This window comes from Rhineura floridana, chromosome 18 (genome assembly GCF_030035675.1).
Source record: "Rhineura floridana isolate rRhiFlo1 chromosome 18, rRhiFlo1.hap2, whole genome shotgun sequence".
Lineage (NCBI taxonomy): Eukaryota > Metazoa > Chordata > Lepidosauria > Squamata > Rhineuridae > Rhineura > Rhineura floridana.
The window spans coordinates 13,768,956-13,792,169 of NC_084497.1; the positions used below are offsets into that span (position 1 = coordinate 13,768,956).

Genomic DNA, 23,214 nt, shown 5'->3' on the forward strand with positions numbered 1-23,214 from the left:
GCCCCCAAAGGAGCACAGTTTAATTTGGGGGCAAAGGAGGCTGAAGATTTGACTCCCATCAGGCAATTGTGTAATCCAGGGCCAGGTTCACAGGCCTAGAGAACGCACAGCACATCCTGAGGATGCAATCTGCAGCTGTGAGGAGAGCATTAGGACCCAAGCTTCACCCCAGGATTTCAGTGGATCTTAAAAGAATGCAGCGATGGCTGACACTGCATCAGCTTTACATGGAGGCGAAAGGAGATTAATTGGTGGGATGCAGGTTTGAACCCGTGTCTCCCCACTCCTAATCTGACAATTTTACGCACTGCATACTGCCTGCAGTATTTTTTTTTTAATTTTTCTGCGGCACTCTTTAGTGTACAGCCAGTATCTTGTGTGTCTATCATAGTCCTTCAAGGGTTGTCTTGGTGAAGAGAACCACATTAATCAAAGCTGCCCAGTGGGCTGAACAAGACTCTGAAGTTGAGTCTTCCACATTTATCATCATCATCATCAACAACATTATTATTATTACTACTACTACTACTACTACTACTACTATTATTATAGTTTATTTCTATCCCGCCTTTTGGCCAAAAGGCCCTCAAGGCAGCTTACAAAAAATAAACACAAATATAGAAATACGTATCAATAAAAACAATACAATTTACAAAAATTATATAACAAAGTAATAACATTATTAAAAACATTTGAAGTTGGTACTCTAGCTAGTCTGCCACCACAGCTTCTCTGAGCCTTTAACTGCAGCGTAACTCTGCCTGCTTCTCAGCAGAAATAGGCCTGGCTGAGCACCATGTATTTGCTACCCTAGGGTGGTGCTCTCCGGACATACACCGGGCCATCCCACAATCGTTCTTGCTTTCCAGTTCTTGACTGACACAAGAGTTACACACTTCTGCGTAATGGCATCTTGCCAGGACCAACTCGCATATTGATGGGGGAAAATACATATCAAGGTAAAGTAGTTAAAGACAACAACAACCCTGCGCACTGGGAGTCCTAGACAGTTCATGGTTTTCTGAACACCACTATTTTAATCCTAAAGCATCGAGGGAAGCTGATAACCTCAAACCTGGCAGACCTAATTTCACCTGCCTGCTCAACGATGAAGCTCATTTTGGACAAAACATTCTTTTAAAAGCAATAAGCAGTCAAGCAGAGTCACCTAGAAGTACATATCAGAACTGTGACAAATGGAGATGCTTAACTGCCCTGAATAGAACAGCTAGGCTAATAAACACCTCACTACAATGATCAGATGCGCAAAACTACTACAGATTCTCACCCAGTCTACAGTTTGGATAGGATTGCAAAGATGTTTCTAGCTCTCCTTCTCATGGATGCCACTGGAAGCCCTTTATAAAACATCAACAGATATTTTTTTTGGGGGGGGGGGAAATAAGAGGAAGGAATCCATTTGCATCCAGTCTCAACTCCAGGGATTTCTGGATGATACACATTACCTAGACTGAGGTACTGGAGGGTGCGGGGAGGAACTGTGGCTGAATGTGATCCTAAACCTAATTTCATGGAGATGGCAAGAGGGGGGCATGGGAATGGGGGGCAGAAAGAAGGAGAAAAGAGGAGGCTCCATCCACCTAAAAGAGTGAAGAGAAATGAAGCCTGACCCTAAGCCAAGATTGCAGCTCACACGTTGCTAAGTATTTATGAAGCAGTATTATTTATTTATTTATTTGTTTTACTTTATTCAATTTATATACCGCCCGCAGCCCGAAGGCTCTCAGGGCGGTGCACAGCATAAGATAAATACAATAAAATCACAAAAAACAGTAAAAGCATACATATTGAACGGTTAACAATCTGCTATACATTAAAAGCTAAAGATAGATTAAAATAGATTAAAAGATAGATTCCAGCCATGCACGCTCTGTGACCACACAGGTGTCGATGCCATTGCAGAGTTCCTGACTGATTATTTTTTCAAAGCCGTCCTGCTCTCAGTGGTGGTGGTGGGGGTCACTTTGGAAGTGCAGGAGCTCCTCATGACAGACCCCACACGGAGACCCCAAAACCTCACAGCTGTGTCAATCCATTTTGCACACATACTAGTAAAGACGCACACACTAGAGAGCAGTACACACAGCCTAACTTCCAAGGTAGTACGACCAGCATGACTGCAATCCTGTGCACAGTTTCCTGTAAGTGCCATTGAAGTGAATGGGGCTCACGTCTCACTGCAGAGGTTCAACCTGGAAAACACACTGAGCTTTCACAAAAGGTTTTCAGCCAGCTGAAATGCAACCTTTGCTTTTCATTGGAAGCAACCTTGCAAAATGGTGCAACCATTTACATTTCTAGCTTGAGGTAGGAACCCCATCAAAGAAAAACAAAAGCGTACCCAAATAATCTTCTTGTTTTCCTCATTCTCTGGCTTCCTCTATGCCTGGGGTGGGAAGGCTCATTTAGCCAGGGGCCAAATGACGCTTTCAGGCCGCTCTGTCTGGCCCATGGGATTCCTCCCCACAAGAGGGCACACTTTCTCCTGAGCTTTACCTGTTACCTGCCCTGCTCTGCAATCTCCTGGAGTGTTTTCTCCCCTGGCTAGAATGTATTCTTGGACTCTGATCATGCTTCTTGCTTGCTGGGATGGAGGGCAGAGAAGGATCCATGAGTGTGAAGAAAGCAGCCTGCTGTACAAAGTTAAAATTCACATTCATTCCTCTCCCAGTTTTCCCTCTGGTCCTGCACACCACTGGCATGTGGGCCCCAGAAGGTTGGCAGGAATAGAATGTGGCCCTCCTTGGGCTGAAAAATGTTCCCTACCCCTGTGCTATGTTAATTTGTCAGAAACTTGAAAGACTTGTTATCGCCTTGTTAATTTGCCAGGGAAAGGATGAGGCATCAGTTACGCTGGTACTCCATCAGATGAAGTCATTGCTTCTGGTTTGAAAAAAGTCCCAGAGCTGTGCTCCTGTACATGGACCCCTCCACGGTTTGCTCTTGAAATTCACCAGAACAGTCTCTTCCTACCACGGAAAAAGTAAAATGGAAAAGCTTCACCTGTGCTGCTGTTAAAGATCCAGAGGGTGCTACGGTAGCAGACTAGCTAGAGCACCAATATTAGGGAACCATCTAATCACATTAGATATTAGTTGTAACGCATGTCGTTCACTAAAGAGTGCCATAGAAATTACAAAAAAAAAATACTGTAGACAGACAAAGTGATGTGGTGTTTAAGTGTCTCAAGATTACAAGTGGGGAGAGACAGGTTCAGATCTACCGTCTGCCATGAAGCTCACTCTGACCTTGGGCCAGTCATTGCCTCTCAAACTAATCCTCACCACAACCCTGTGAGGTAGAATAGGAGGGGCAGAATGATATTCACCGGATTGAACTCACTGGTGGAAAGGGGGGATATAACTGTAATAAAATGCTGGTGCAAACATGATTATGCCAAGAGGCAGGTATTTTCAGGATCCTGTGGTGTTGCTTTGACACTATGAAACCTGCACTTTTGCCTACTTGCTTTCCACCTGCCCAGCCTGTAAATGCAGAGAGGAGTGGTCTGCCAATGGCTATTGGCCATGATAACTTAGTCATGGAACCTCCATTTAGAGGGGCAGTCTGTCTCTGAAAACAAGTTGCTGGGCCCAAGAAGGGGATCGCTCTGCTGTCTTGTCCAGCATGTGAACATAATAAATTTCTTAATCTTCAAGATGCCACAGGACCCTTTCTTGACCTTGAAACATGCCATTAAATGCTTTTTTCAGCCAGCATTACTGTGCCACGGGTGCAAGAAACTGTAACAAAATCAAAATGGTCTCTCTCTCTCCTCTCCCCCACAATGGCTGAATACCCTCTGGGAAATTTTGCTCTAACACTGAGCAGAATCAAAGCTCTTTCTAAACAACATTCCATGTCACAAGTGAAAAAAGGGATGAGGAATCTTCCTGTACTCCTGCAATAAAAAACATCATGCTTCCCTGCATGCAGAAAAGACACTTCTCAGGGAGAAGGGTAGATTTCGCCTTGACATTTTGTGCTGCAATATGAAGGGCAGATATGGAGGGACAGAGCAGCCAAACTTGTAAAAAAAACCCCAAAAAGCATCTGCAGAGTTTTCACACTTCTTAATCCCACAGGGCGTCTGAAGCCCTCTCCAAACATCTGATTGCTAGGCACACTGTTTCCCCTTGCATTAAAACTGCAGAAATGCTTCACTCTTAGCAGGGCTGCTTCCAGTTTTGAGGGGGCTCTCAGGTAAGTGTCCACTGCCCCCTCTCTCGTGCACTGCCCCCTCATGAGAACATCAGAAGAGGCTGCTGGATCAGACCAAAGAAGGCCCATCTAGCCCAGCTTCTTGTTCTCACAGTAGCCACCCAGATGCCCATGGGAAGCCCACAAGTAGGACCTGAGCGCAAGAGCACCCTCCTCCCCTCCTGCGGCTTCCGGCAACTGGTTTTCAGAAGCATACAGCCTCCGACTATGGCAGCAGAGCACAGCCATCATAGCTAGTAGCCATTGATAGTCTTCTCCATGAATTTGCCTAATCCTCTCTTAAAGCCCTCCAACTTGGTGGACATCACTGCCTCTTGTGGGAGTGAATTCCATAGTTCAACTCTGTGCTGTGTGAAGAAGTGTTTTCTTTTGTCTGTCCTGAACCTTCCAACATTCAGCTTCACTGGATGTCCACAAATTCTCGCATTATCAAAGAGGGAGACACTTTTTTTCCTAACCACTTTTTCCATGCCATGCATAATGTGAGACACTTCTATCACATCACCTCTGACTCGCCTTTTCTCCAAACAAAAAAGCCCCAAGTGCTGCAACCTTTCCCCATAGGGGAGTTACTCCATCACTCTGACCATCTTGGTTGCCCTTTTCTCTGTTGGAAGTGGGGCAAGAGCAACTCTTGTTTTGGTCTTTTGTTTGTGTTCCAGAAGGTAGAGTTCGGGTCCTCCAGATGGACAGGCTTGTTTACCTTTACCTGTGATGCTCTGACTGACTTCCTTCTGTTACGCCCTTTCCTCTCCTTTGTCCTCCGACTGTCTGGAGAGAGGAGACATCCCTTTGTCTCTGCTCTCTCCAAGCCATGAGGCTAACCCCTACACCTGGGCGTTATGCCTCCAACTTACCTAGTTAGTTTGAACTAAGTTTGCTTTCCTATCTACTATGTATTTCTATAAATAAAGTAGCTTTTCTTATTTTACTAAGTCTCAAGTCTCAGTGATGCTGATGCAGGGTAAAAGCCTGCTTTCTTAGGTAAATGCACGTACACGCTGGCACACTCGCATTTCAACATCTGCTGTTACTCTGCTGCTGTGGTGTTGCTTTAAACGAAATTAAGCACACAAATTACACACAACATTCTCAACCTTCTCCAGCTCTACAATATCCTTTTTGAGGTGACCAGAACTGTGCATAATATTCCAAATGTGGCCGCGCCATAGATTTGTACAACAGAAAAAAGCGACTAATAAATAAATAAATAAATAAATTATATCAGCGGTTTTATTTCCACCTTTTTGAGGTCAGGCGACCAGAACTCTGCATAATATTCCAAATGCGGCCACACCATAGATTTGTACAACAGCATTATATCAGCAGTTTTATTTCCAATAACTTTCCTAATGGTCCTTAGCATGGAATTTGCCTTTTCCACAGCCGCCCTCGACCAGCTACAGGCTTATCTGGCTGCTCACAGTCATCTGCCACTATTGGCATTTTAAAATTTCCCACAAACATGCACACCCAGTGTACTGCATCTGGGGCATAGCAGTGTGTTGGCTCACAGGCACTCACTACCCAGCACTGGGGACCTGTCCTGCCACAGCACTAGGGTCCCAGTAGCCACCCAAGGGTGCCTGGTGGCAATGCCAGACCCGACTCTTACATAAAACTTCTGGGCTGCAAGACTCGCCTTTCCCCAGAGAAGTCAGTGATCTGGGCATGCCTCCCTGATGAAAAAAGGCCAGCTCAGAGCAGGGAGCAACTCGTGCAGAGACTCAATAGGCAACAGCCTCTGACGCAGGCAATTGTGCTACATCCACAGTGATCATTCAATTGCACCCGATGCAGAGAGGCGACAGAGAAGTTACCCGCATCACACTGGAAGCCCCTTGGAAGGAGAGCAGACTGGAGCAGTGACTCACACAGAGACGTTTGCTGATGATACTAAATTGTTCAGGGTTGTTAAAACAAAAAGGGATTGCGAAGAGCTTCAAAAAGACCTCTCCAAACTGAGTGAATGGGTGGAAAAATGGCAAATGCAATTCAATATAAACAAGTGTAAAATTATGCATATTGGAGCAAAAAATCTGAATTTCACATATACGCTCATGGGGTCTGAACTGGCGGTGACCGACCAGGAGAGAGACCTCGGGGTTGTAGTGGACAGCACGATGAAAATGTCGACCCAGTGTGCGGCAGCTGTGAAAAAGGCAAATTCCATGCTAGCGATAATTAGGAAAGGTATTGAAAAAAAACAGCCGATATCATAATGCCGTTGTATAAATCTATGGTGCGGCCGCATTTGGAATACTGTGTACAGTTCTGGTCGCCTCATCTCAAAAAGGATATTATAGAGTTGGAAAAGGTTCAGAAGAGGGCAACCAGAATGATCAAGGGGGTGGAGCGACTCCCTTACCAGGAAAGGTTGCAGCATTTGGGGCTTTTTAGTTTAGAGAAAAGGCGGGTCAGAGGAGACATGATAGAAGTGTATAAAATTATGCATGGCCTTGAGAAAGTGGATAGAGAAAAGTTCTTCTCCCTCTCTCATAATACTAGAACTCATGGACATTCAAAGAAGCTGAATGTTGGAAGATTCAGGACAGACAAAAGGAAGTACTTCTTTACTCAGCGCATAGTTAAACTATGGAATTTGCTCCCACAAGATGCAGTAATGGCCACCAGCTTGGATGGCTTTAAAAGAAGATTAGACAAATTCATGGAGGACAGGGCTATCAATGGCTACTAGCCATGATGGCTGTGCTCTGCCACCCTAGTCAGAGGCAGCATGCTTCTGAAAACCAGTTGTCAGAAGCCTCAGGAGGGGAGAGTGTTCTTGCACTCGGGTCCTGCTTGCGGGCTTCCCCCAGGCACCTGCTTGGCCACTGTGAGAACAGGATGCTGGACTAGATGGGCCACTGGCCTGATCCAGCAGGCTCTTCTTATGTGCTTATGTTCTTATACCCTGATCCTCCTCCTCTGTAGAAGGATGGCTTGGGCTTACAGGAGTACTGAATGTTTTAATTAGTGTATTTCTCACGGCAATTACTAGCTTAACTAGCAGTGTCCTTAGAGAACCCTAAAACAGGGGTGAGAAACCTCAGGCCTGGGGCCAGACGTGCATCTCCTGGCCTCTCCATCCAGCCTTCAGGACCCTCTCCAGGCCATGCACATGCACAGACAACACCCTCTCTCCCCACACCCTCCTCATGGCTTCTGCCTGGCAGGCATGCATCCTTCAACTTAAGAACATAAGAAGAGCCTGTGGTATCAGCTAGTCCAGCATCCTGCTCTCAACCAGGTGCCCCAAAGGGAAGCCCGCAAGCAGGACCTGAGCGCAGAAGCACTCTCCTCCTCCACCCAGCAGTTTCCAGAAACTGGTATTCAGAAGCATCCTGCCTCCAACTGTGGAAGTAGCGCTCAGCCCTGGCGGCTAGTAGGCATCAACAGCCTTTCCCTCCATGAATTTGTCTAATCCCCTTTTAAAGCCATCCAAGTTGGTGACCATCACTGCCTCCTGTGGGAATGAATTCCATCGTTCAGCTATGCACTATGTGGAAAAAGCCTTTCTTTTGTCTGTCCTCAGTCTTCCAACATTCAGCTTCACTGGAGGTCTATGAGTTCCAGTGTTATGACAGAACACCTCTGGCTGCCTGGATGAACAGGGTGGGGGGAAGGTAAAAGCCTCTGACTCTTTTGTGGCTGACATGTGGAAGAGTCACACCCATTCCTCTGCCCACTTCGGCCCACAGAAAATTCTCCATGAGGAAATGTGGCCCTCAGGGTGAAAAGTGCTCCTCACGCAGCCCCAAAATTCAGCGAAAACAGTGCCTGGACTTCACCAAAACATATAACTTTAAAATACACAGAAGTTGCCCACCACCCAAGGCTCCCCGTTTTTTCCTGAACCTGGAAATACCTGCCCCCACCCTACGATTCTTCACACTTGACTCTCCGTTCCTCCCCTGCAGGCGGTATAATCCATTTACATAGCCTCCGGCTGAGACAAAGGCGGCCGTGTTATCACCCCTTTGCAAAAGCCCAACGTGCAAATCCTCAGCTGCGCTTCGTCCACATGGTGAGCAATATTTCCATCAAGATTTAAACCTTGCTTTGTTAGTGCAGCGTTAAAAGAACAGGCATTTGACTTCCAATCATGATAAAGCTGTCACAGTGGGAGAAAGGCAGAGGGGCTCAACAAACGGGAACAAATCTTGACAGCAGTCAAACCGGCCAGCCTCCTCTCTGGTTGTTTGCTGAAAATGGGTTTTGCTGCCACCGCAAGACAAGCCAAGGGTCAGATGTTGCCAACACCGAGGCAGGTGAATAAACCTGATCAAGGCCATTGCCCACATTTACCACAAAAGGGCCATTGCACAAGGCCACAAAGAAGGCTCTGTTGGTGGTATTTATTCAGCCCATAACAGGAATCCTGCAGGTTGGGGGTGAGGAGCCTCTGGCCCATGGGCCAAATTTGGCCCAGCACAGGTCCCACTTTGGCCCGTGAGGCCATTTTCCCCAAGCCATGTCATACCCCTAAATACCCCATATAACATCAGGTGTGGGGCAGGTAGGGATGCAGCCAATCCTTGCAGAAAGCCCTCTTGAAGTCACTTCCCATCAGCTGATGGGCAGTGATTTTGAGACATCGGCACCCGAGGCCCTTCTTTGTGCGCCCCTCAAAGGAAGGTGCAGAGGGTGGCAACATGAGAGCGGGCCTTCTCAGTGGTGACCCCCTGCTTATCGAATGCTCTCCCCAGGGAGGCAGACCTGGCATCATCATTGTCTATCTTTAGCCACCAGACAAAAACATTCCTCTTCTCTGAAGCATTTGGCTCTTAATTTTGGAGGGCTTTTGGACAGCTCTTGATATTGTAGCCTCTTTGGGGGGGGGGGCTGTTCCACCACCTTCTATATTTGCACACTGCATTTGTTAACTTTTTATCTGTTTCAGTTTTTGATATTGGCTTTCATCCTTTTATTGATTGTAAGTCGCTTTGAGTTCCCTTTTGTGAAGAAAAGCAGCTAATAAATTAAATACATAAGACAACGGGGAACTCTGTCGCACAGGGGATCCCTGAAGAAAGCTGGCTTGAAGCCACCACTTTTCAGCTGCTAGACTTCAAGCCTGCTGATCAGCAGCACATCAAAGCACCGTGTGGGGCTCTTTGCAAGCCCTGTACGGTGCTTTGAAGTCCCGACAATTATCACTGAATTCTGACATCACTTTTTTGGGAGTATTTTATTTGGTATTGTATTTTTAGATTTCAGAGTGTGTGTATGAGTGTCCATGCATACAGAACACTTGCCATTTTCATAAACCACTTAGAGACTGTCTTAAGCAGTATATAAATATATGAAATAAATAAAACAAGTCATAAAGCCCACAGGCAGAGCAGCAAGGCTGTTCCAGGCAGCTGGCTTTCAGTGGTCCGTTGCCTCTGAACATAGAGACTTGGCTGACCCTTTGATAGATGGCCCCATGGAGGAGGATCAGTCTGTCAGGGGCTATCACCATGCCTTGTGCAATGAATTCCACTGTGTGGAGGAGTACGTTGTCCATCCTGACTCTACTGGAGGTAAATCAATTCAGTTGGATGATCCCCAGTTCTGGTATCATGAGAGAGGAAGGAAAATTTCAAGAAACACCTGAAGCTGCCTTTATAGACACTCCTTGTGGCAGAGGTCTAAAGGATACTGCCTTGTAGTGAGTCAGACCATTGATCCATCTAGCTCAGTGTTGCCTGCACCGACCGGCAGTGACTCTCTGGGCTTTCAGGACAGAAGTCTTTCCTAGCCCTGTTTGACAATTTCAGGGACTGATCCTGGGACCTTCTGCACATGAAGCAGGTGTCCTGCCACCACTTTCTTGATATCAAGCATAATTTTATTAGCCTCATATCATGACTTATTATTAGGTCACTTTTCTTACCAGGTAACCCAAAGCAAATTACATAACCAAATAAAAACAACAGAATCCATAAAGCTAAAAACACCTCTGACAATGAAAAACCAAATTAAAACAAACACAAGTGATACAAATAAAAGGCCAGTCCCACTCCACTAAAAGATCTCCACAAGGGCCAAGGGCCTGGGTGTGGAGGAAGGTCTTTTCCTGGTGCCTCAAGATGGATAAAGATGGTGCCAGGCGTGCCTCCCTGGGAGAGCGTTCCACAGCCAGGGGGGCCCCCACTGAGAAGGCCTGCTCTCGTGTCGCCACCCTCTGACCTCCCTTGGAGGCGGCACATGAAGATGGGCCTCCGATGACAATCACATGGTCTGGTTTGGTTCATATGAAGAGAGGTGGCCCTAGAGGCATTGGGATCCTGAGCCGCATAAGGCTTTATAGGTCAAAACCAGCACTTTGATTTCAGCCCAGAAACTAATTGGTAGCCAATGCAGTCATGCCAGAATTTGTATTATATGTTCAGACAATTCTGCCCCAGTCAACAATTTGGCCACTGAATTCTGCACCAGCAGCAGTTTCCAAACCATCTTCACCTATAACACATTGCAGTAGTCTCATCTAGAGGTTACCAGAGTGTAGACAACAGAAATTAGGCTGCCCCAGTCCAGAAAGGGGTGCAGCTGGGCCACCAGTCAAAGTTGATGGGATGCACTCCACACCACGGAGGCCACTTGAGTCTCAAACGACAGTAATGGATCCAGAAATACCCCCGAGAGAGGTATATGCTCCTTCAGAGGGAGGGTAAGACCATCCAGAGTGGGACACACTCCCTCCATCCGGTCTAGGGAACCACCTGCTAACAGTGCCTCAATCTCGACTGGATTAAGATTCAGTTTATTCAGCTCTCATGAAGTCCATTAGAGTTTTAGATCAAGCTTCCACCTCTTACCTTACTGGCCTTTTTTTCTCAACTGAAAAGCCCCAAATTCTTTAGACTGTGTTCCAGCACACGATCATTTTGGCTGTCCTTTTTTGAGAGGGGGTGCCCCAGAATTGTTCACAGCACTCCAAATGCCAAGGAAAAGAGCTTCCTGGCTGTGCAACCTGCTTGAGAGTGGAATGGACGACCTCAAAAAGAAGCCTTCATTAGAAGCTTTTAAGCAGAGGCTGGATGGGCACCTGTCAGGGATACTGTAGGAGCTGCTTGCCTGTATTTGGGGGGGTTGGACTAGATCACCTTTGAGGTGCCTCCCAACTTTATGATCCTGAACTCTGTGGTAGGGAATATTATCTTTGATTGTACTGGATTTGTATTCAATCAGAATTGGGATTATCTTTCCAACACTGCAGCATCACACAGAAGCATATGAAAGACAAGCTATACATAGTGGCTGACTCCAGCCTTCCCCAGCCTGGTCCCCTCCAGATATTGTTGGACTACAACTCCCATCAGTCTAAACCAGCAAGGTCAGACACAGTGGGAGTTGTAGCCCAACCATCTGGCTGCGCAAGGCTGGGCTCCTTCATGTACGTGGAAGGAGGGGCAATGCGGAGCATGAAGACCAAATGGAGGCTCTCTAAAATGGACAGTCTGTACAGCACCACAGACGACAGCATTCCCAGGAGAGAGGGCAAGGCAGCTACCTTCAGAGCCAAAGGCTGCTTCCTCAAGATTCCTTGGACAACAGCTCCAGCAAAGAGGGCGCAGGTCAGCAGCGGAGCCTGCCTCAGGGATCAGCCATACAGAGGAAGCTCAATGGCCTACGTGGAGGAAGTGGGCTTGACGCCCACCTCTGCCCTAAGGCTGGGAACTGGAACCTGCCCTTCTGCCATGCCATCTGCCTGCCCTGGCAACTTCTGCCCAGAGGAGGCAGCCTCCCTCCAAACCCCGGTCCTGCCCTTTTAGGACTTGTTAGCTCTCCACAGCCCTACTTGCTTTTGGGACCAAACTGGGTAGGGAGATGGAAAGCTAGGCCAGCAGGCTAAAGGCCTAAAGGATGTTGCTTCCCGCCATTGCGGTTTTCGACTGGCAAACAGTTTTCTTTTTAAATGCAGGGGAGCATTCAGAAATGGGATTCCCCCCTCCCTCCAAAAACGCACACTACACCCCACTGCAGTTCTAACTCCTCATTCTGTTGCACATGTAAACCAGCCCCAAACAGCAAAGCATTGAGGGGTGGGTGGTCAGTCATGCAAGAATTGGCTGTCCCAAGCCAGGCAGAACATTCCATCGCTGCAGAACTTGCAGAGAGAATACAGGGCAGGCCCCTGAAGGGCTGGACCTTAAAAGCAGCAAGAAAGCACTGAAGAGAACCAACCAACCAAACACAAACAGGCACCAGTCCAATTTCCACTGGTGTAGCAATTTGGATCATCTTGTGCAACCACATGGAATCATTCCGCCTTCTTCAGATTGCAGATGGGCAGGCAAGGGGGTTGCTGTTTCGGATTTATACCTGGCCATAGCAATGATGCCACCTCTGTCCAGCAACTTCACCCACAATGCTCTTTTCTGTAGTTCTGATCCGAAACAACTTTTACTTTCCAGTTCTGGCATCACAGCCAAAGGAAAACCTTACACAGTGGACTGGGGGGGCAGGCAGGGGGTGGAAAGAGAGGCATGGGTTTGAAGTCTGCACTTAGCTTGCACATGCATCTGCTTGTCAACTGTTGCAGGACATCAGCTGAAGGTCGCTACAGCCCAGCCCGTGGGCCAGAAGATGCCTAGCCAATGTGAAGGAGCAAAGTCCCCATCTCTGCCTTACCTGGGGCAATGCCCGATGAGGAGTCGCAAGGAAGGGAAGTCTCCTTTGGCTGCTGCGTAGTGAACAGGTAGAGCACCCATGTCTGTGGCTGCCAGCGGCTCGCTGCCCCCAAAGCGCAGGAGCCAATCAATCACGTCGTGGTGCCCAAACCGGGCAGCCAGATGCAAGACGGTGGCACCAGAATTGTCTGTGTCCTGAAGGTTGGGAAACACAACCGGGAGGGCGAAGGGTCATCACTGAGCACCGGCAGGCACAGGGTGTCAATCAGTAAAAGGCACTAGCATCGGACATTTAAACTCTGGAGGACCCTTGTTGGCCAGTTGGAACATATTACTCTGGGCAGAGTTGCCTCCAGATATCTCTGGGCTCCAGTTTCGAGCAGCCTCAGCAGCCAGTACGGCCAATGGTCAGGGATGATGGGAGTTATAGTCCAGCAGCACCTGGTGAGAAACAGGTTCCCTGTTTCCAGTTTCTGCAGATAGATTTATTTATTTATTTACTTATTTACTTATTTACTTACTTACTGTATTTATATACTGCCCCATAGCTAAAGCTCTCTGGGCAGTTCACAGCAATTAAAAACAATAAAAACAAATACAGTAGGGCCCCACTTTACAGCGATTTGCTAATGCAGCGGTCTCAATTAGACGCAATTAGACTAAAGCCCCACTCATAAGGTGCTTGTTCCGCTTTTACAGCGGTTTTCAGGCATTGCGTGCCATTCTATTCAATGGGTTCCGCTTTACAGCGGGTTTTGCTTTACAGCGGGGGTGTGGAACGTCACCCGCCGTATGAGTGGGGCCCTACTGTATACAAATTTTAAAACACAAAAAACAATTTAAAAACACAATCTAAACAAAATTAAAGACAATTTAAAAACTCATTTATGCTCATTTATAGAAGTACAATAGGCTTGGATATAGTCATTTGCCCGGTTATCTAAGGCATGTAAAGATCACCTTCAGGCATCCTGGTAAGAAAGCTGCACAGAGCAGAGCTTATTTTTTTACATTTAGGTCTTAATCACAGGTCCCCATGAAATGGGCTGATGGCACATGATACAATAGCCTTTCTGAAGCTAAGCGGATCTGGGCCGGGCCAGCACCTGGATGGTAGACTGCCTGGGAGCCAAATGTGTACTGACTTGGGTTTGATGGAAGAAGAATAAAATTAGTGTGTGTGCGCTAGACAGGCACCCTTGTCACTTTTCGTGGACTTATTTGAAAAGCTGTCTTAAAAAAAACAAGTACCAACCTGTCCATTGACAATTTACTCCCCACAATGCAAGCCAGCAACTTGAAACAGACATTGCTTACCTAACATAAAGAAGTGGCTTAAGGTGTACAATAAGGGACTGCAGCATCGGCTTAAAGCTAAGGTATAGTTTGAAACTGATTTAATTTTCCCCCTTTCTAGTTTTACCTCTTTAGTCCCTTTTTAATATCACTCCCCTAGAATTGTTAGCCGTATTATACTGTATGTATTTTTATCTATTTTAATGTTTTTTGTGGAGTTTTTTAACTGTGTATGATCTCATGAGAGGCAGTGTGGCGTAGTGGTTAGAGTGTTGGACTACAACCTGGGAAACCAGGGTTCCAATCCCCACATAGCCATGAAGCTCACTGGGTGACCTTGGGCCAGTCACTGCCTCTCAGCCTCATGAAAACCCTATTCATAGGGTCGCCATAAGTCGGAATCGACTTGAAGGCAGTACATTTACATATTTTATGATCTCATTGTAGGAGGGTGGGAGATAAATATTTCAAATAAAATAAAAATAAATAATTTAAAGACATGAGAACCAGTGTGGTGAGGTGGTTGAAATCAGACTAGGGCCAGGGAGACCTGGCTTCAGATTCCTGCTCAGCCTGGAGGCTTTTCATTGAACTTAGCCAAGCCATATATTTAGGGCACGGGTTGCCAACGTGGTCCCCTCCAGATGTTGCTGGCCATGCTGGCTGCAGCTGATGGGAGTTGGAATCCAAAAAAGTCTAGAGGGCACCATCTGGGCTATCCCTGGTTTAGGGCATGAGAGGGGGGATCTTTTCAGTAGTGACCCTGTAGGATATCTTTTCACACAAGAGACCCCAGCTTAGAGATGTGAAGGCCCGGAAAAAAACTATTGGGCCACAAAGAGACTGCTCACATTACACACACTTAAAAGCAAACCTTTCCAGTTGTGCCTCCAAACTGAAGTTTTCTTTTAAAAAGTAGACAATGGAAACAATGACCTAGGGAGGTGATGGGCTCTCCAACACTGGAGGCCTTCAAGAGACAGATGGACAGGCACCTGTCAGGGATGCTTTAAGTTGGATTTCTGCATTGAGCAGGGGGTTGGACTAGATGGCCTTAGAGGCCCTTTCCAACTCTACGATTCTATGCTCTACCCTTGAGCTGTTCCCCTCTTCACCCCCACCTCAGAACAGCTTTAGCAACATTCACTAGGAAGACATATAGAAGGAAACCATGTTCTCCCTAGATGAAAAAAATATATTATTTGCAATATTGATAATTACAGTGCAAATAAGTCAGTGCAATCACAATATGCTAATTCTACACCTTTAGTACATTTTGCTTCAACCTTCCAGTAAACATGGCCTTTCCCCCATACAGCATAGGCTAATAGCTATGGAAATTTAAAACTGTAAGCTGCTTGGGGCAGGGACCTGCCCTTCTTAAAGTTATGTCGCTCTGTGCCACAGCTTTGCAAATGATGACAAAGTTATCTGCCTATATGCCCAAGCACAATTCTATCACTCACACGACTTCAAAAACAGAAAGCCAACTCTTCCTTTGTCACCTGGAGGGGATTTTTAAAGTCAGAACAAGCCACCAGGCCAATGCCAGATTACAAGCTTACTTTGAGTGAAGCACACGCTGTCTATAGTGCTCTATCTAAAAGCTGTATTGTGCTAGTCAAGTAGTCTACACAAGTTCTCTGTCTGGCTTCCAGACAGAGTTATCTTGGACCAACAACCCTCTTCCCCTGCAGCTCCCCAGCTATTGGTAATAAATAGTGCATCCCAAAAAACATCCAAAGGAGGAACAGAGAAAGGGGAATAGAGAGGGGGGGGGATTTAACCAGACCTGATGCACCCCCATAATTCTCAAACACCGAAAGAACACAGCTGCACAAACTGTGCATTTTGATATATCTTTCAAGGAAAAATCATTCTTATATTTAAGACCATAAGCATTTAAGAATATAATTATTAAGGAGTATTTCTGAGTTAGCTACAAAGGATTGTACAGTAATTTGAATGGTTTCTAAGGAATAAATAAAAGATTTCTTCACCTTTGAGGGAAAAAAGGCTTTATCAAAATGTACTGGGAATGAAGAACAATCCCCACAGCATCTGGCCACGGGCTCAAGTCCCTGAGAGTGCATGCCATCAGCCATATGCCCACCTTTAAGGTAGCCCAAGACTCTCAGCTGCTTTTCCTGCCGCTGCGTTCTTACTTTGCTGAATATATATTTTTAGCACAGCTGCTTTGGATGCTTTTGAATTCTAGGATCTCAGCCCTAGAACCTACTTACAGTGCAAAGGCTCATATGAAGTTGCAGTTAAGAAAACAGCACCTCTAAGTGCATGCAGAGTGCTTTTTCCCCACCATACAGCAATGGTCATTTCACCATGTGGTTAAGTTTCTCATGTGCTTGGTGACAAAGGGAGTTGTCTTATACTGACAACTCTGGGGTTTTGGACAGGAGTCTTTCCTCCTCCTGCCTGGAGATACCAGAGATTGAATCTGGGACCTTCTACATAGAATCATGGAATCATAGAGTTGGAAGGGGCCTATAAAGCCATCAAGTCCAACCCGCTGCTCAATGCAGGAATCCAAATCAAAGCATTTCCAACAGGTGCCTCCTGTGTCAGAGAGCCCACTACCTCTCTAGGTAATTGGTAAACATGCACAGCAGCTGCTGTCCCATGGAGCTCCAGCCTCTTCCCAAATCAAACAGGAATTCTCAGCAGAAACACAGGATTGGCTTCAGTTCCCCATCAAGGGAGCATTCGGAGGCAAACTCAGGTTTGTTGCATGTCAGGAGTGGAATGGCCTCACCCCACCACACTTGTAAAGCGAGTGATTGTGACAGGGAGGCTCCCTACACGGTTTCTAACCATATGCAGCTGGGCCTGTGAGTGTCTTGCCTACTCAACAGTCCCATACACTTAAAGGCTGAATTCTGTCTCTCGCTCTCCTCTCACTGAAAAACAACAACTAACATTTCACTCTTGTTGTTATGTACCTCCAAGTTGACTACGACTTCTGGCTGACCCTATGAATCAGTGACCTCCAAGAGCATCTGTTGTGAACCACCCTGTTCAGATCTTGTAAATTCCCGTCTGTGGCTTCCTTTATGGAATTAATCCAACTCTTGTTTGGCCTTCCTCTTTTTCTACTCTAACAGAGCTTAATCCTGCAGAGAATTAACACTCTCTTGCTTAGAAATTCTGCTAGCCCCAAACCGGTGTCTTCATGTAAAGAGAATGTCCTAATTAACATAGGATATGCAGCAGACAGGGATGGGCACTTTGTATATGCTCAGTAGAACTCTAGTTCTCCTTTGCAAGCACCACTACTGCAATCAACACCTGCTTGCTGTTATTATTTGGTTACTGAGTAGCCAACAAGCTATTCCCATCAGCCCCAGACTGCATGAGTTTTTAAAATATATTTTTTTAGTTCGGTGACCGACAGCTCCATTTTTCTGTAGCAAGGATGCTAGAAAACGCACACTGTGCATGCTCTGAGAGGTCTGAGGCAGGCTGCCAGTTGGTGTAAACCCATCACAGGGCCATTTCAGCAGTGGCTCCCTGTTTGTGGAATGCCCTCCCTGGTGTGTGTGTCTGTCTCCATCATGGTTTACTTTTAGGAGGAATTGAAAAACATTCCTGTTTACCTGGGTATTTGATGGCTGAAACACTATTCCTGGCAACACCCAGATCACTGGATTAAAAGAATGTTTTTATCTGTAACTGTAAAACTGTGTTTTGTTAAATTATTTTGCTGATGCGTTTGCCACACAAGGGTGGGAAGGGATATAAATTCAATAAATAACTCCTTTTGTTCTTATTAGTTTCTTATTTCATCTTCCTTATTGATTTAGGAACTATTTATTATTCATATTGTTATTATAAATGCATAATGGAGGGAGACCTGCTCTCAGTGATTTCAGCAACTGAAACCTAAGTAGAAAGGTGCTGGGGCTCAAATCCTGGGCTGGGCTTACTCGGTGAGAGGTGTGTAATCAGGATCTGTTCTCGGATTATGGGGACCTTAATGAGGTTCAGGACAGCCAGTGTGGCATAGTGGTTAGAGCAGCCTTTCCCAACCAGTGTGCCTCCAGATGTTGCTGGACTACAATTCCCATCTTTCCTGACAATTGGCAATGCTGGCCTCAGGCTCAGGTGGGAGTTGTGGTCCAACAACATCTGGAGGCACACTGGTTGGGAAAGGCTGGGTTAGAGTGTTGGACTATGACCTGGGAGACCGGGGTTCGAATCCCCACACAGCCACGATGCTCAATGCCTCTCAACCTCAATGGAAGGCAATGGCAAACCCCCTCTGAATACCGCTTGCCATGAAAACCCTACTCATAGGGTCGCCGTAAATCGGGATCGACTTGAAGACAGTCCCAATGAGGTTCAGAGGCATCACCCCCCTGACAATTCCAGCCAAACTGTCCGCCCCCCTTTCTGAAAACCATAGCTATAGGAGTCAGCACGCAAAATAAGGCACCGGACCCTTCTCCCCCCACAGACATTGGAGCACTGGCGTTGAGAGAAACTAACTCTGCATGCGCTCAGACACACTTTCATCTTAGCCCTGTTTTTTATGTCCCGAGCCCTGCTGGCATTTCTCAGCAAACAACAAAGCCATTCCAAACAGGTCCTGGGGCAGAGTCTCTCCTTGAAGTTAAGGTCCCTTACAGTCTGCAAACGGCGCCGCTTGGGACGGAGCGGCCCCGGCTGGAGGCGAGGCAGCGCTGGGGAAAGAGCCCCCGACCCCGCCAACGAAGCGCCCCCCAAGGAAGGCGCCCCCTCGCCCGGCGCTCACCTGGACTCGACAGCCTCCCTGCGTGAGCAGCCACTGGAGGCAGGCCAGGTTGCCGGTGGCGGCGGCATCGTGGCCCGGCGTGGCCCCGTTGCGAGCCCGCCCATTGCCCGCCAGCGCCGCTTCTTCCACCAGGTAGCGCAGGCAGTTCAGCTTCCCGGCGCGGGCGGCGTGGTGAGCCGGCGAGGCGCCCAGCGGGTCCCGGAGCGACGCCGGCAGCAGCTGCCCGTCCGCCTGCAGAGCCTTGAGCGTGTCCACGTCCCCCTGACGGGCGGCCTGCAGCGCCCGCTCCAGAGCCATGGCCACCGCCCGCCCGCCAGCCTTCGCCTCTGCTCCTCCGACGGCAGCTCGGCCGGCCGGCCGGCCGGCTTCCCTTCACCACCCGGGGAGAACCATGCTAAGGCCGCCTTCGCTTCGCCCCTCGGGGGTCTTCCCTGTCTCCGTTAGGTGGTGGTGGGTGCTCAGCCCAGAGAAAGGACGGGGGGCTGCCCTCTATTTTTCCGCCCCCGTCTACCTCCGCCTCTCCTGGCGCCTGCGCAGCTCGCGGCAAGGAGGCATCGTGGCCCCGTCGAGGTTTAGGACAAACTGCGCCCGGCGGCTGCGGAGTTCTGGCGGCAGAAGCGCCGCTCTCCGGCTAGGGCTGTCAACGCCAGCTCCTCCCTCGAGGACCAGCAAGAGCCTCTGGGGCGCCCCTTTGCCCCTCCCCAAGCCTGCCAGCTCCTCCCCTTGGCCAGCAGCTCTGCTGCTCCAGGCGGAAAAGGGTTAACTGCGAGTTTTAGAAGGAGCGGCGTCGGGTTTCGCTCTCGACTGTGAACGGTACACAATCGCCTCCGCTTCAAAAGCCTGAATATCCCTGTGAACTCTGGCACCGGCCAGGAGCTCAGCTCTAGTCTGAAGAAATCTCTGAGCATGCACAGTGTGCCTTTTCTAACACCCTCCTCGCTACAGAATAATGTCATTAATCAGATCATATTCTTCCTCTTGAAGTGTTTTTAATCAGTTGATGTAATCAATCAATCTGCTAAAAGTTGCCGCCCTCCGGAATTCTCATAATCCCCCCTTTGCACAAGGTTTGGCCACGTATGACCCTGACCCAGCTGTCTCTCCACATGTGCAAGCATTTGGGGAAAAGAGTGTCCGCTTGTCGATTTGCACAGCACAACTCCTGTGTATTCTGGTCACAGGTACAGAGGCTGTACACTCACTGAATGTTATGTGTGAATAACTGCAAGCGTTCAGCTCAACTGTTTGTGTGTAACTTCGTTGAATGTCATGTGTAAACACCCCTACAATGAAACAGGGAATGAGGAATACATATGGGGGGGAGAGAGGGTTGTGGCAGCAAGACCTGTCCCTGACCTCAGTGGCACCTCTGCAAAGAGCCTACACGTGTGTATTTGGATGACACACAGCTCTTTTGTAACATCTGAATCAGGCTAATAAACTGAGTTTGAACCCCAGCAAGAGAGAGGCTCCCACATCCGGGAGATAGGTCAGTTACCTGTTCTGCATGGAGCTGCACTCCCTCTGAAGGAACAGGTTCGTAGTCCGAGGGTGCTCCTGGATCCATCTTTGTCACTTGAAGCATAGATAGCCTTGGTGGCTAGGAGTGCCTTTCACCAGCTTGGGCTAGTAAGACCGTTCCTGGATCGAGATAGCTTGGTCACTATGGTCTTGGCACTGGTAACCTCAAGACTGGATTACTGCCACACACTCTGTGTGGGGTTTCCCTTGGGCTTAGCCTGGAAGCTGCAGCTGGTGCAGAAAGTAGCCGCTGAGTTGTTGACTGGGACACCCCATCAATACCATTGGATACTCTGCTGAAGGAGCTGCACCGGCTGCCAGTAGGCTTCCTGGCACAGTTCAGGGTTTTGCTTCTAGCATTTAAAGCTCTGAACAACCTGGGACCAGGATATCTAAGGGACCGCCTTGCCCAATATATATCCCTGTCTGGCAGTTGCGCTTCCAGATGGCATGCAGTTGAGCGTACCATATGTCCCAGATATGTGCTTGGCCTGTACCAGAAACTGGGCTTTTAGCATTGCAGCTCTCTGGAATAAGTTACCAGCCAAAATCAGGCAGGTGCCTAGCATGATAATATTTAGTGCCTATTGAAGACATTTTTGTATTTTTTAGGAGGGCTTTTCCTGAGGTGTAACCCAATCACTTATGGAATATCAGTTTTGTATCTGATGAAATTGTTTTATTGTTTCTAGAATTTATTGAATTGATTGTATTGTTTTTAGAGCTTGTGTTTGTGGGTTTTATTCTGTTTGTATCTCATACACCACTTTGATGGCTTCATGCTGTGAAGCAGTCTATGCATTTGTTTAATAATAATAATAATAACACCCACACTGATAAGACTGAGGTACTAACTTCTGATTTGCCTGTTTTAACATTTTACATCTGGAGAGTCACGATAGGAAATCAGTTTGTGTATTTTGCTCATCTCCATTGTGCATTTACTATAAATTACACACAACTTTTTATTTTATACACTGCTTTTAAATTTTCACTTTACTTTACTAAGAGTGAGAAGAATATGTTACAGGAGGCCAACCTCTTTTTTAAAAAATAATAACCCTGCATTCATCTGTAATCTCTCCAAATACTGCCTGTACAGCCCTTAGGAAACAGTTGCAGCTCCAGCCTTTTAGCATGGAAAACACACATCACAAGCAATGTCTGCCCTGCAACGAGGATGTTTCTATGGGTCATTATTTTCTATAATTTCCTGCCATTTTGGATTATGTGCATGGGGGCGGGGACTGATAAATGGATCTGGTGGCGGGTGGTGGCATCACGTTTGCATAAAGGCTGACTGACTGGTGCTGGTATTTCCCAAAATACCACACCCTTGAGGTGATGGGCTTTTCCCCTGCTGGGGCCTCAATAAATGCCCAGTAAATGTGCCCCTCTCCAGAGCTGAACTCCTGGTAGGGAGAGCACGTCCCAAGTGAGACAGACCAGACCAGCTCAATGGTGAACGAAGGCCTTGGAGGCAAGTAGAGAAGCAGCTCTTACAAAACACCTACCATGATGTGCACCATCAAGCTGATGCTCTCAGCCTGTTTTGCTGTTTGTTATTCATTCTGCTTGGTTTGGGAAGGCAGGGGCAGCCTTAACATTAGGCAAAGTGAGGCTCTGCCCCTCTCACCTGGGCATTTCTCCTGAGCACGGATAGTCCAGGTTGCACAATTCCTCACAGGTAATAAATAAATAGAATAATAGAATAGCAGAGTTGGAAAGAGCCTGTAAGGCCATCAAGTCCAACCCCCTGCTCAGTGCAGGAATCCAAGTTAAAGCACACCTGACAGCTGCCTGTCCAGCTGCCTCTTGAAGGCCTCCAGTGTTGGAGAGCCCACCACCTCCCTAGGTCATTGGTTCCATTGTCGTCTGCTCCAACAGTAAATAAATAAATAAGTGGTGATAAAGCATGAATAAGCCCATAGAATATACTGTGCCTTAGACAGCCCCGTTTATCAGGACAGAGACAGGCATGGTTTCGGTCAAAGCCAGGGCGCAGAAGGCAGCCCTTCTATATTACAAGAGGGTCCTGGACATGACAGACGATCGTCTTCCAAAGTTATGCCTGAGAGAGCAATGGAGGAAAGGCAGTTGGGCCAAGTCATGCCAAGAGCTACTGATTTCTAAAAACCTCCCACTGGACTTTTTTATTATCCCTGGATTTAAAAATAAACTGAGAGTCTGGTTATACAGGCTGGATAATAATCAGGATTTAGATCTAATCAAATTATCAAATTTCTCCCATTGGTATTGTTGGTTGAAATCAAACCACGAAAGAGCCCAGTACTTACAAATGCTCACTTTCTCTTCCCTGAGAGTTGCATTTAAAGAACTACATTTTCAAACTATGCCCTCGGCCGTTTGGGACGGAAGATATAGGCAAATTCCAAGAAACCTACGGCTCTGCATCTGTGGTGGGGGAGAGGTACCTACTATTTTGCCACCTATATCAGACCCCTAGAGAGAGATTCCTGGGACAGATTTTGACAGCTTTACAGGGCGAGACTCCTTATGTGAAAGCTTCTTGGTTACTGTCAGATTGCGACCCATATGTTACATATAAGACAGCCCTGTTCGCTAAGGCAGCAAAACATATTCAGGCAAATATCTTGAATGCAATCACAGTGGATTGTACAGCACCGTCTGCTGTCTGAAAAGGTTTTCTGTCTGTATTCTTTAACCTTCCACTAAAGTTAGCCTTGAAGCCTGTAACATTTGCTGTGCAAAACCTACTTTTTGGTGAAGGTGCCCTAACTCTAT

General features: G+C 47.3%; 1 protein-coding gene across 3 annotated transcripts in view; it reads right to left on the reverse strand.

The window, feature by feature from the left end:
• The window catches only part of ESPN (espin), a 131,770-nt gene extending 112,160 nt beyond the window's left edge, over positions 1-19,610 (reverse strand). For 2 of the 3 annotated variants that reach the window (XM_061601839.1, XM_061601841.1), the window contains exons 1-2: positions 18,928-19,610; positions 12,865-13,058 (exon numbers count right to left, since the gene is read on the reverse strand). In XM_061601839.1, coding sequence (XP_061457823.1) covers positions 12,865-13,058; positions 18,928-19,224 — 491 coding nt within the window. In that variant the 5' untranslated portion in view covers positions 19,225-19,610. Of the gene's footprint in view, positions 1-12,864; positions 13,059-16,159; positions 16,335-18,927 lie in introns of those variants that run through there. The other variant, XM_061601840.1, reaches the window with a different exon arrangement.
• Positions 19,611-23,214: the final 3,604 nt, after the last annotated feature.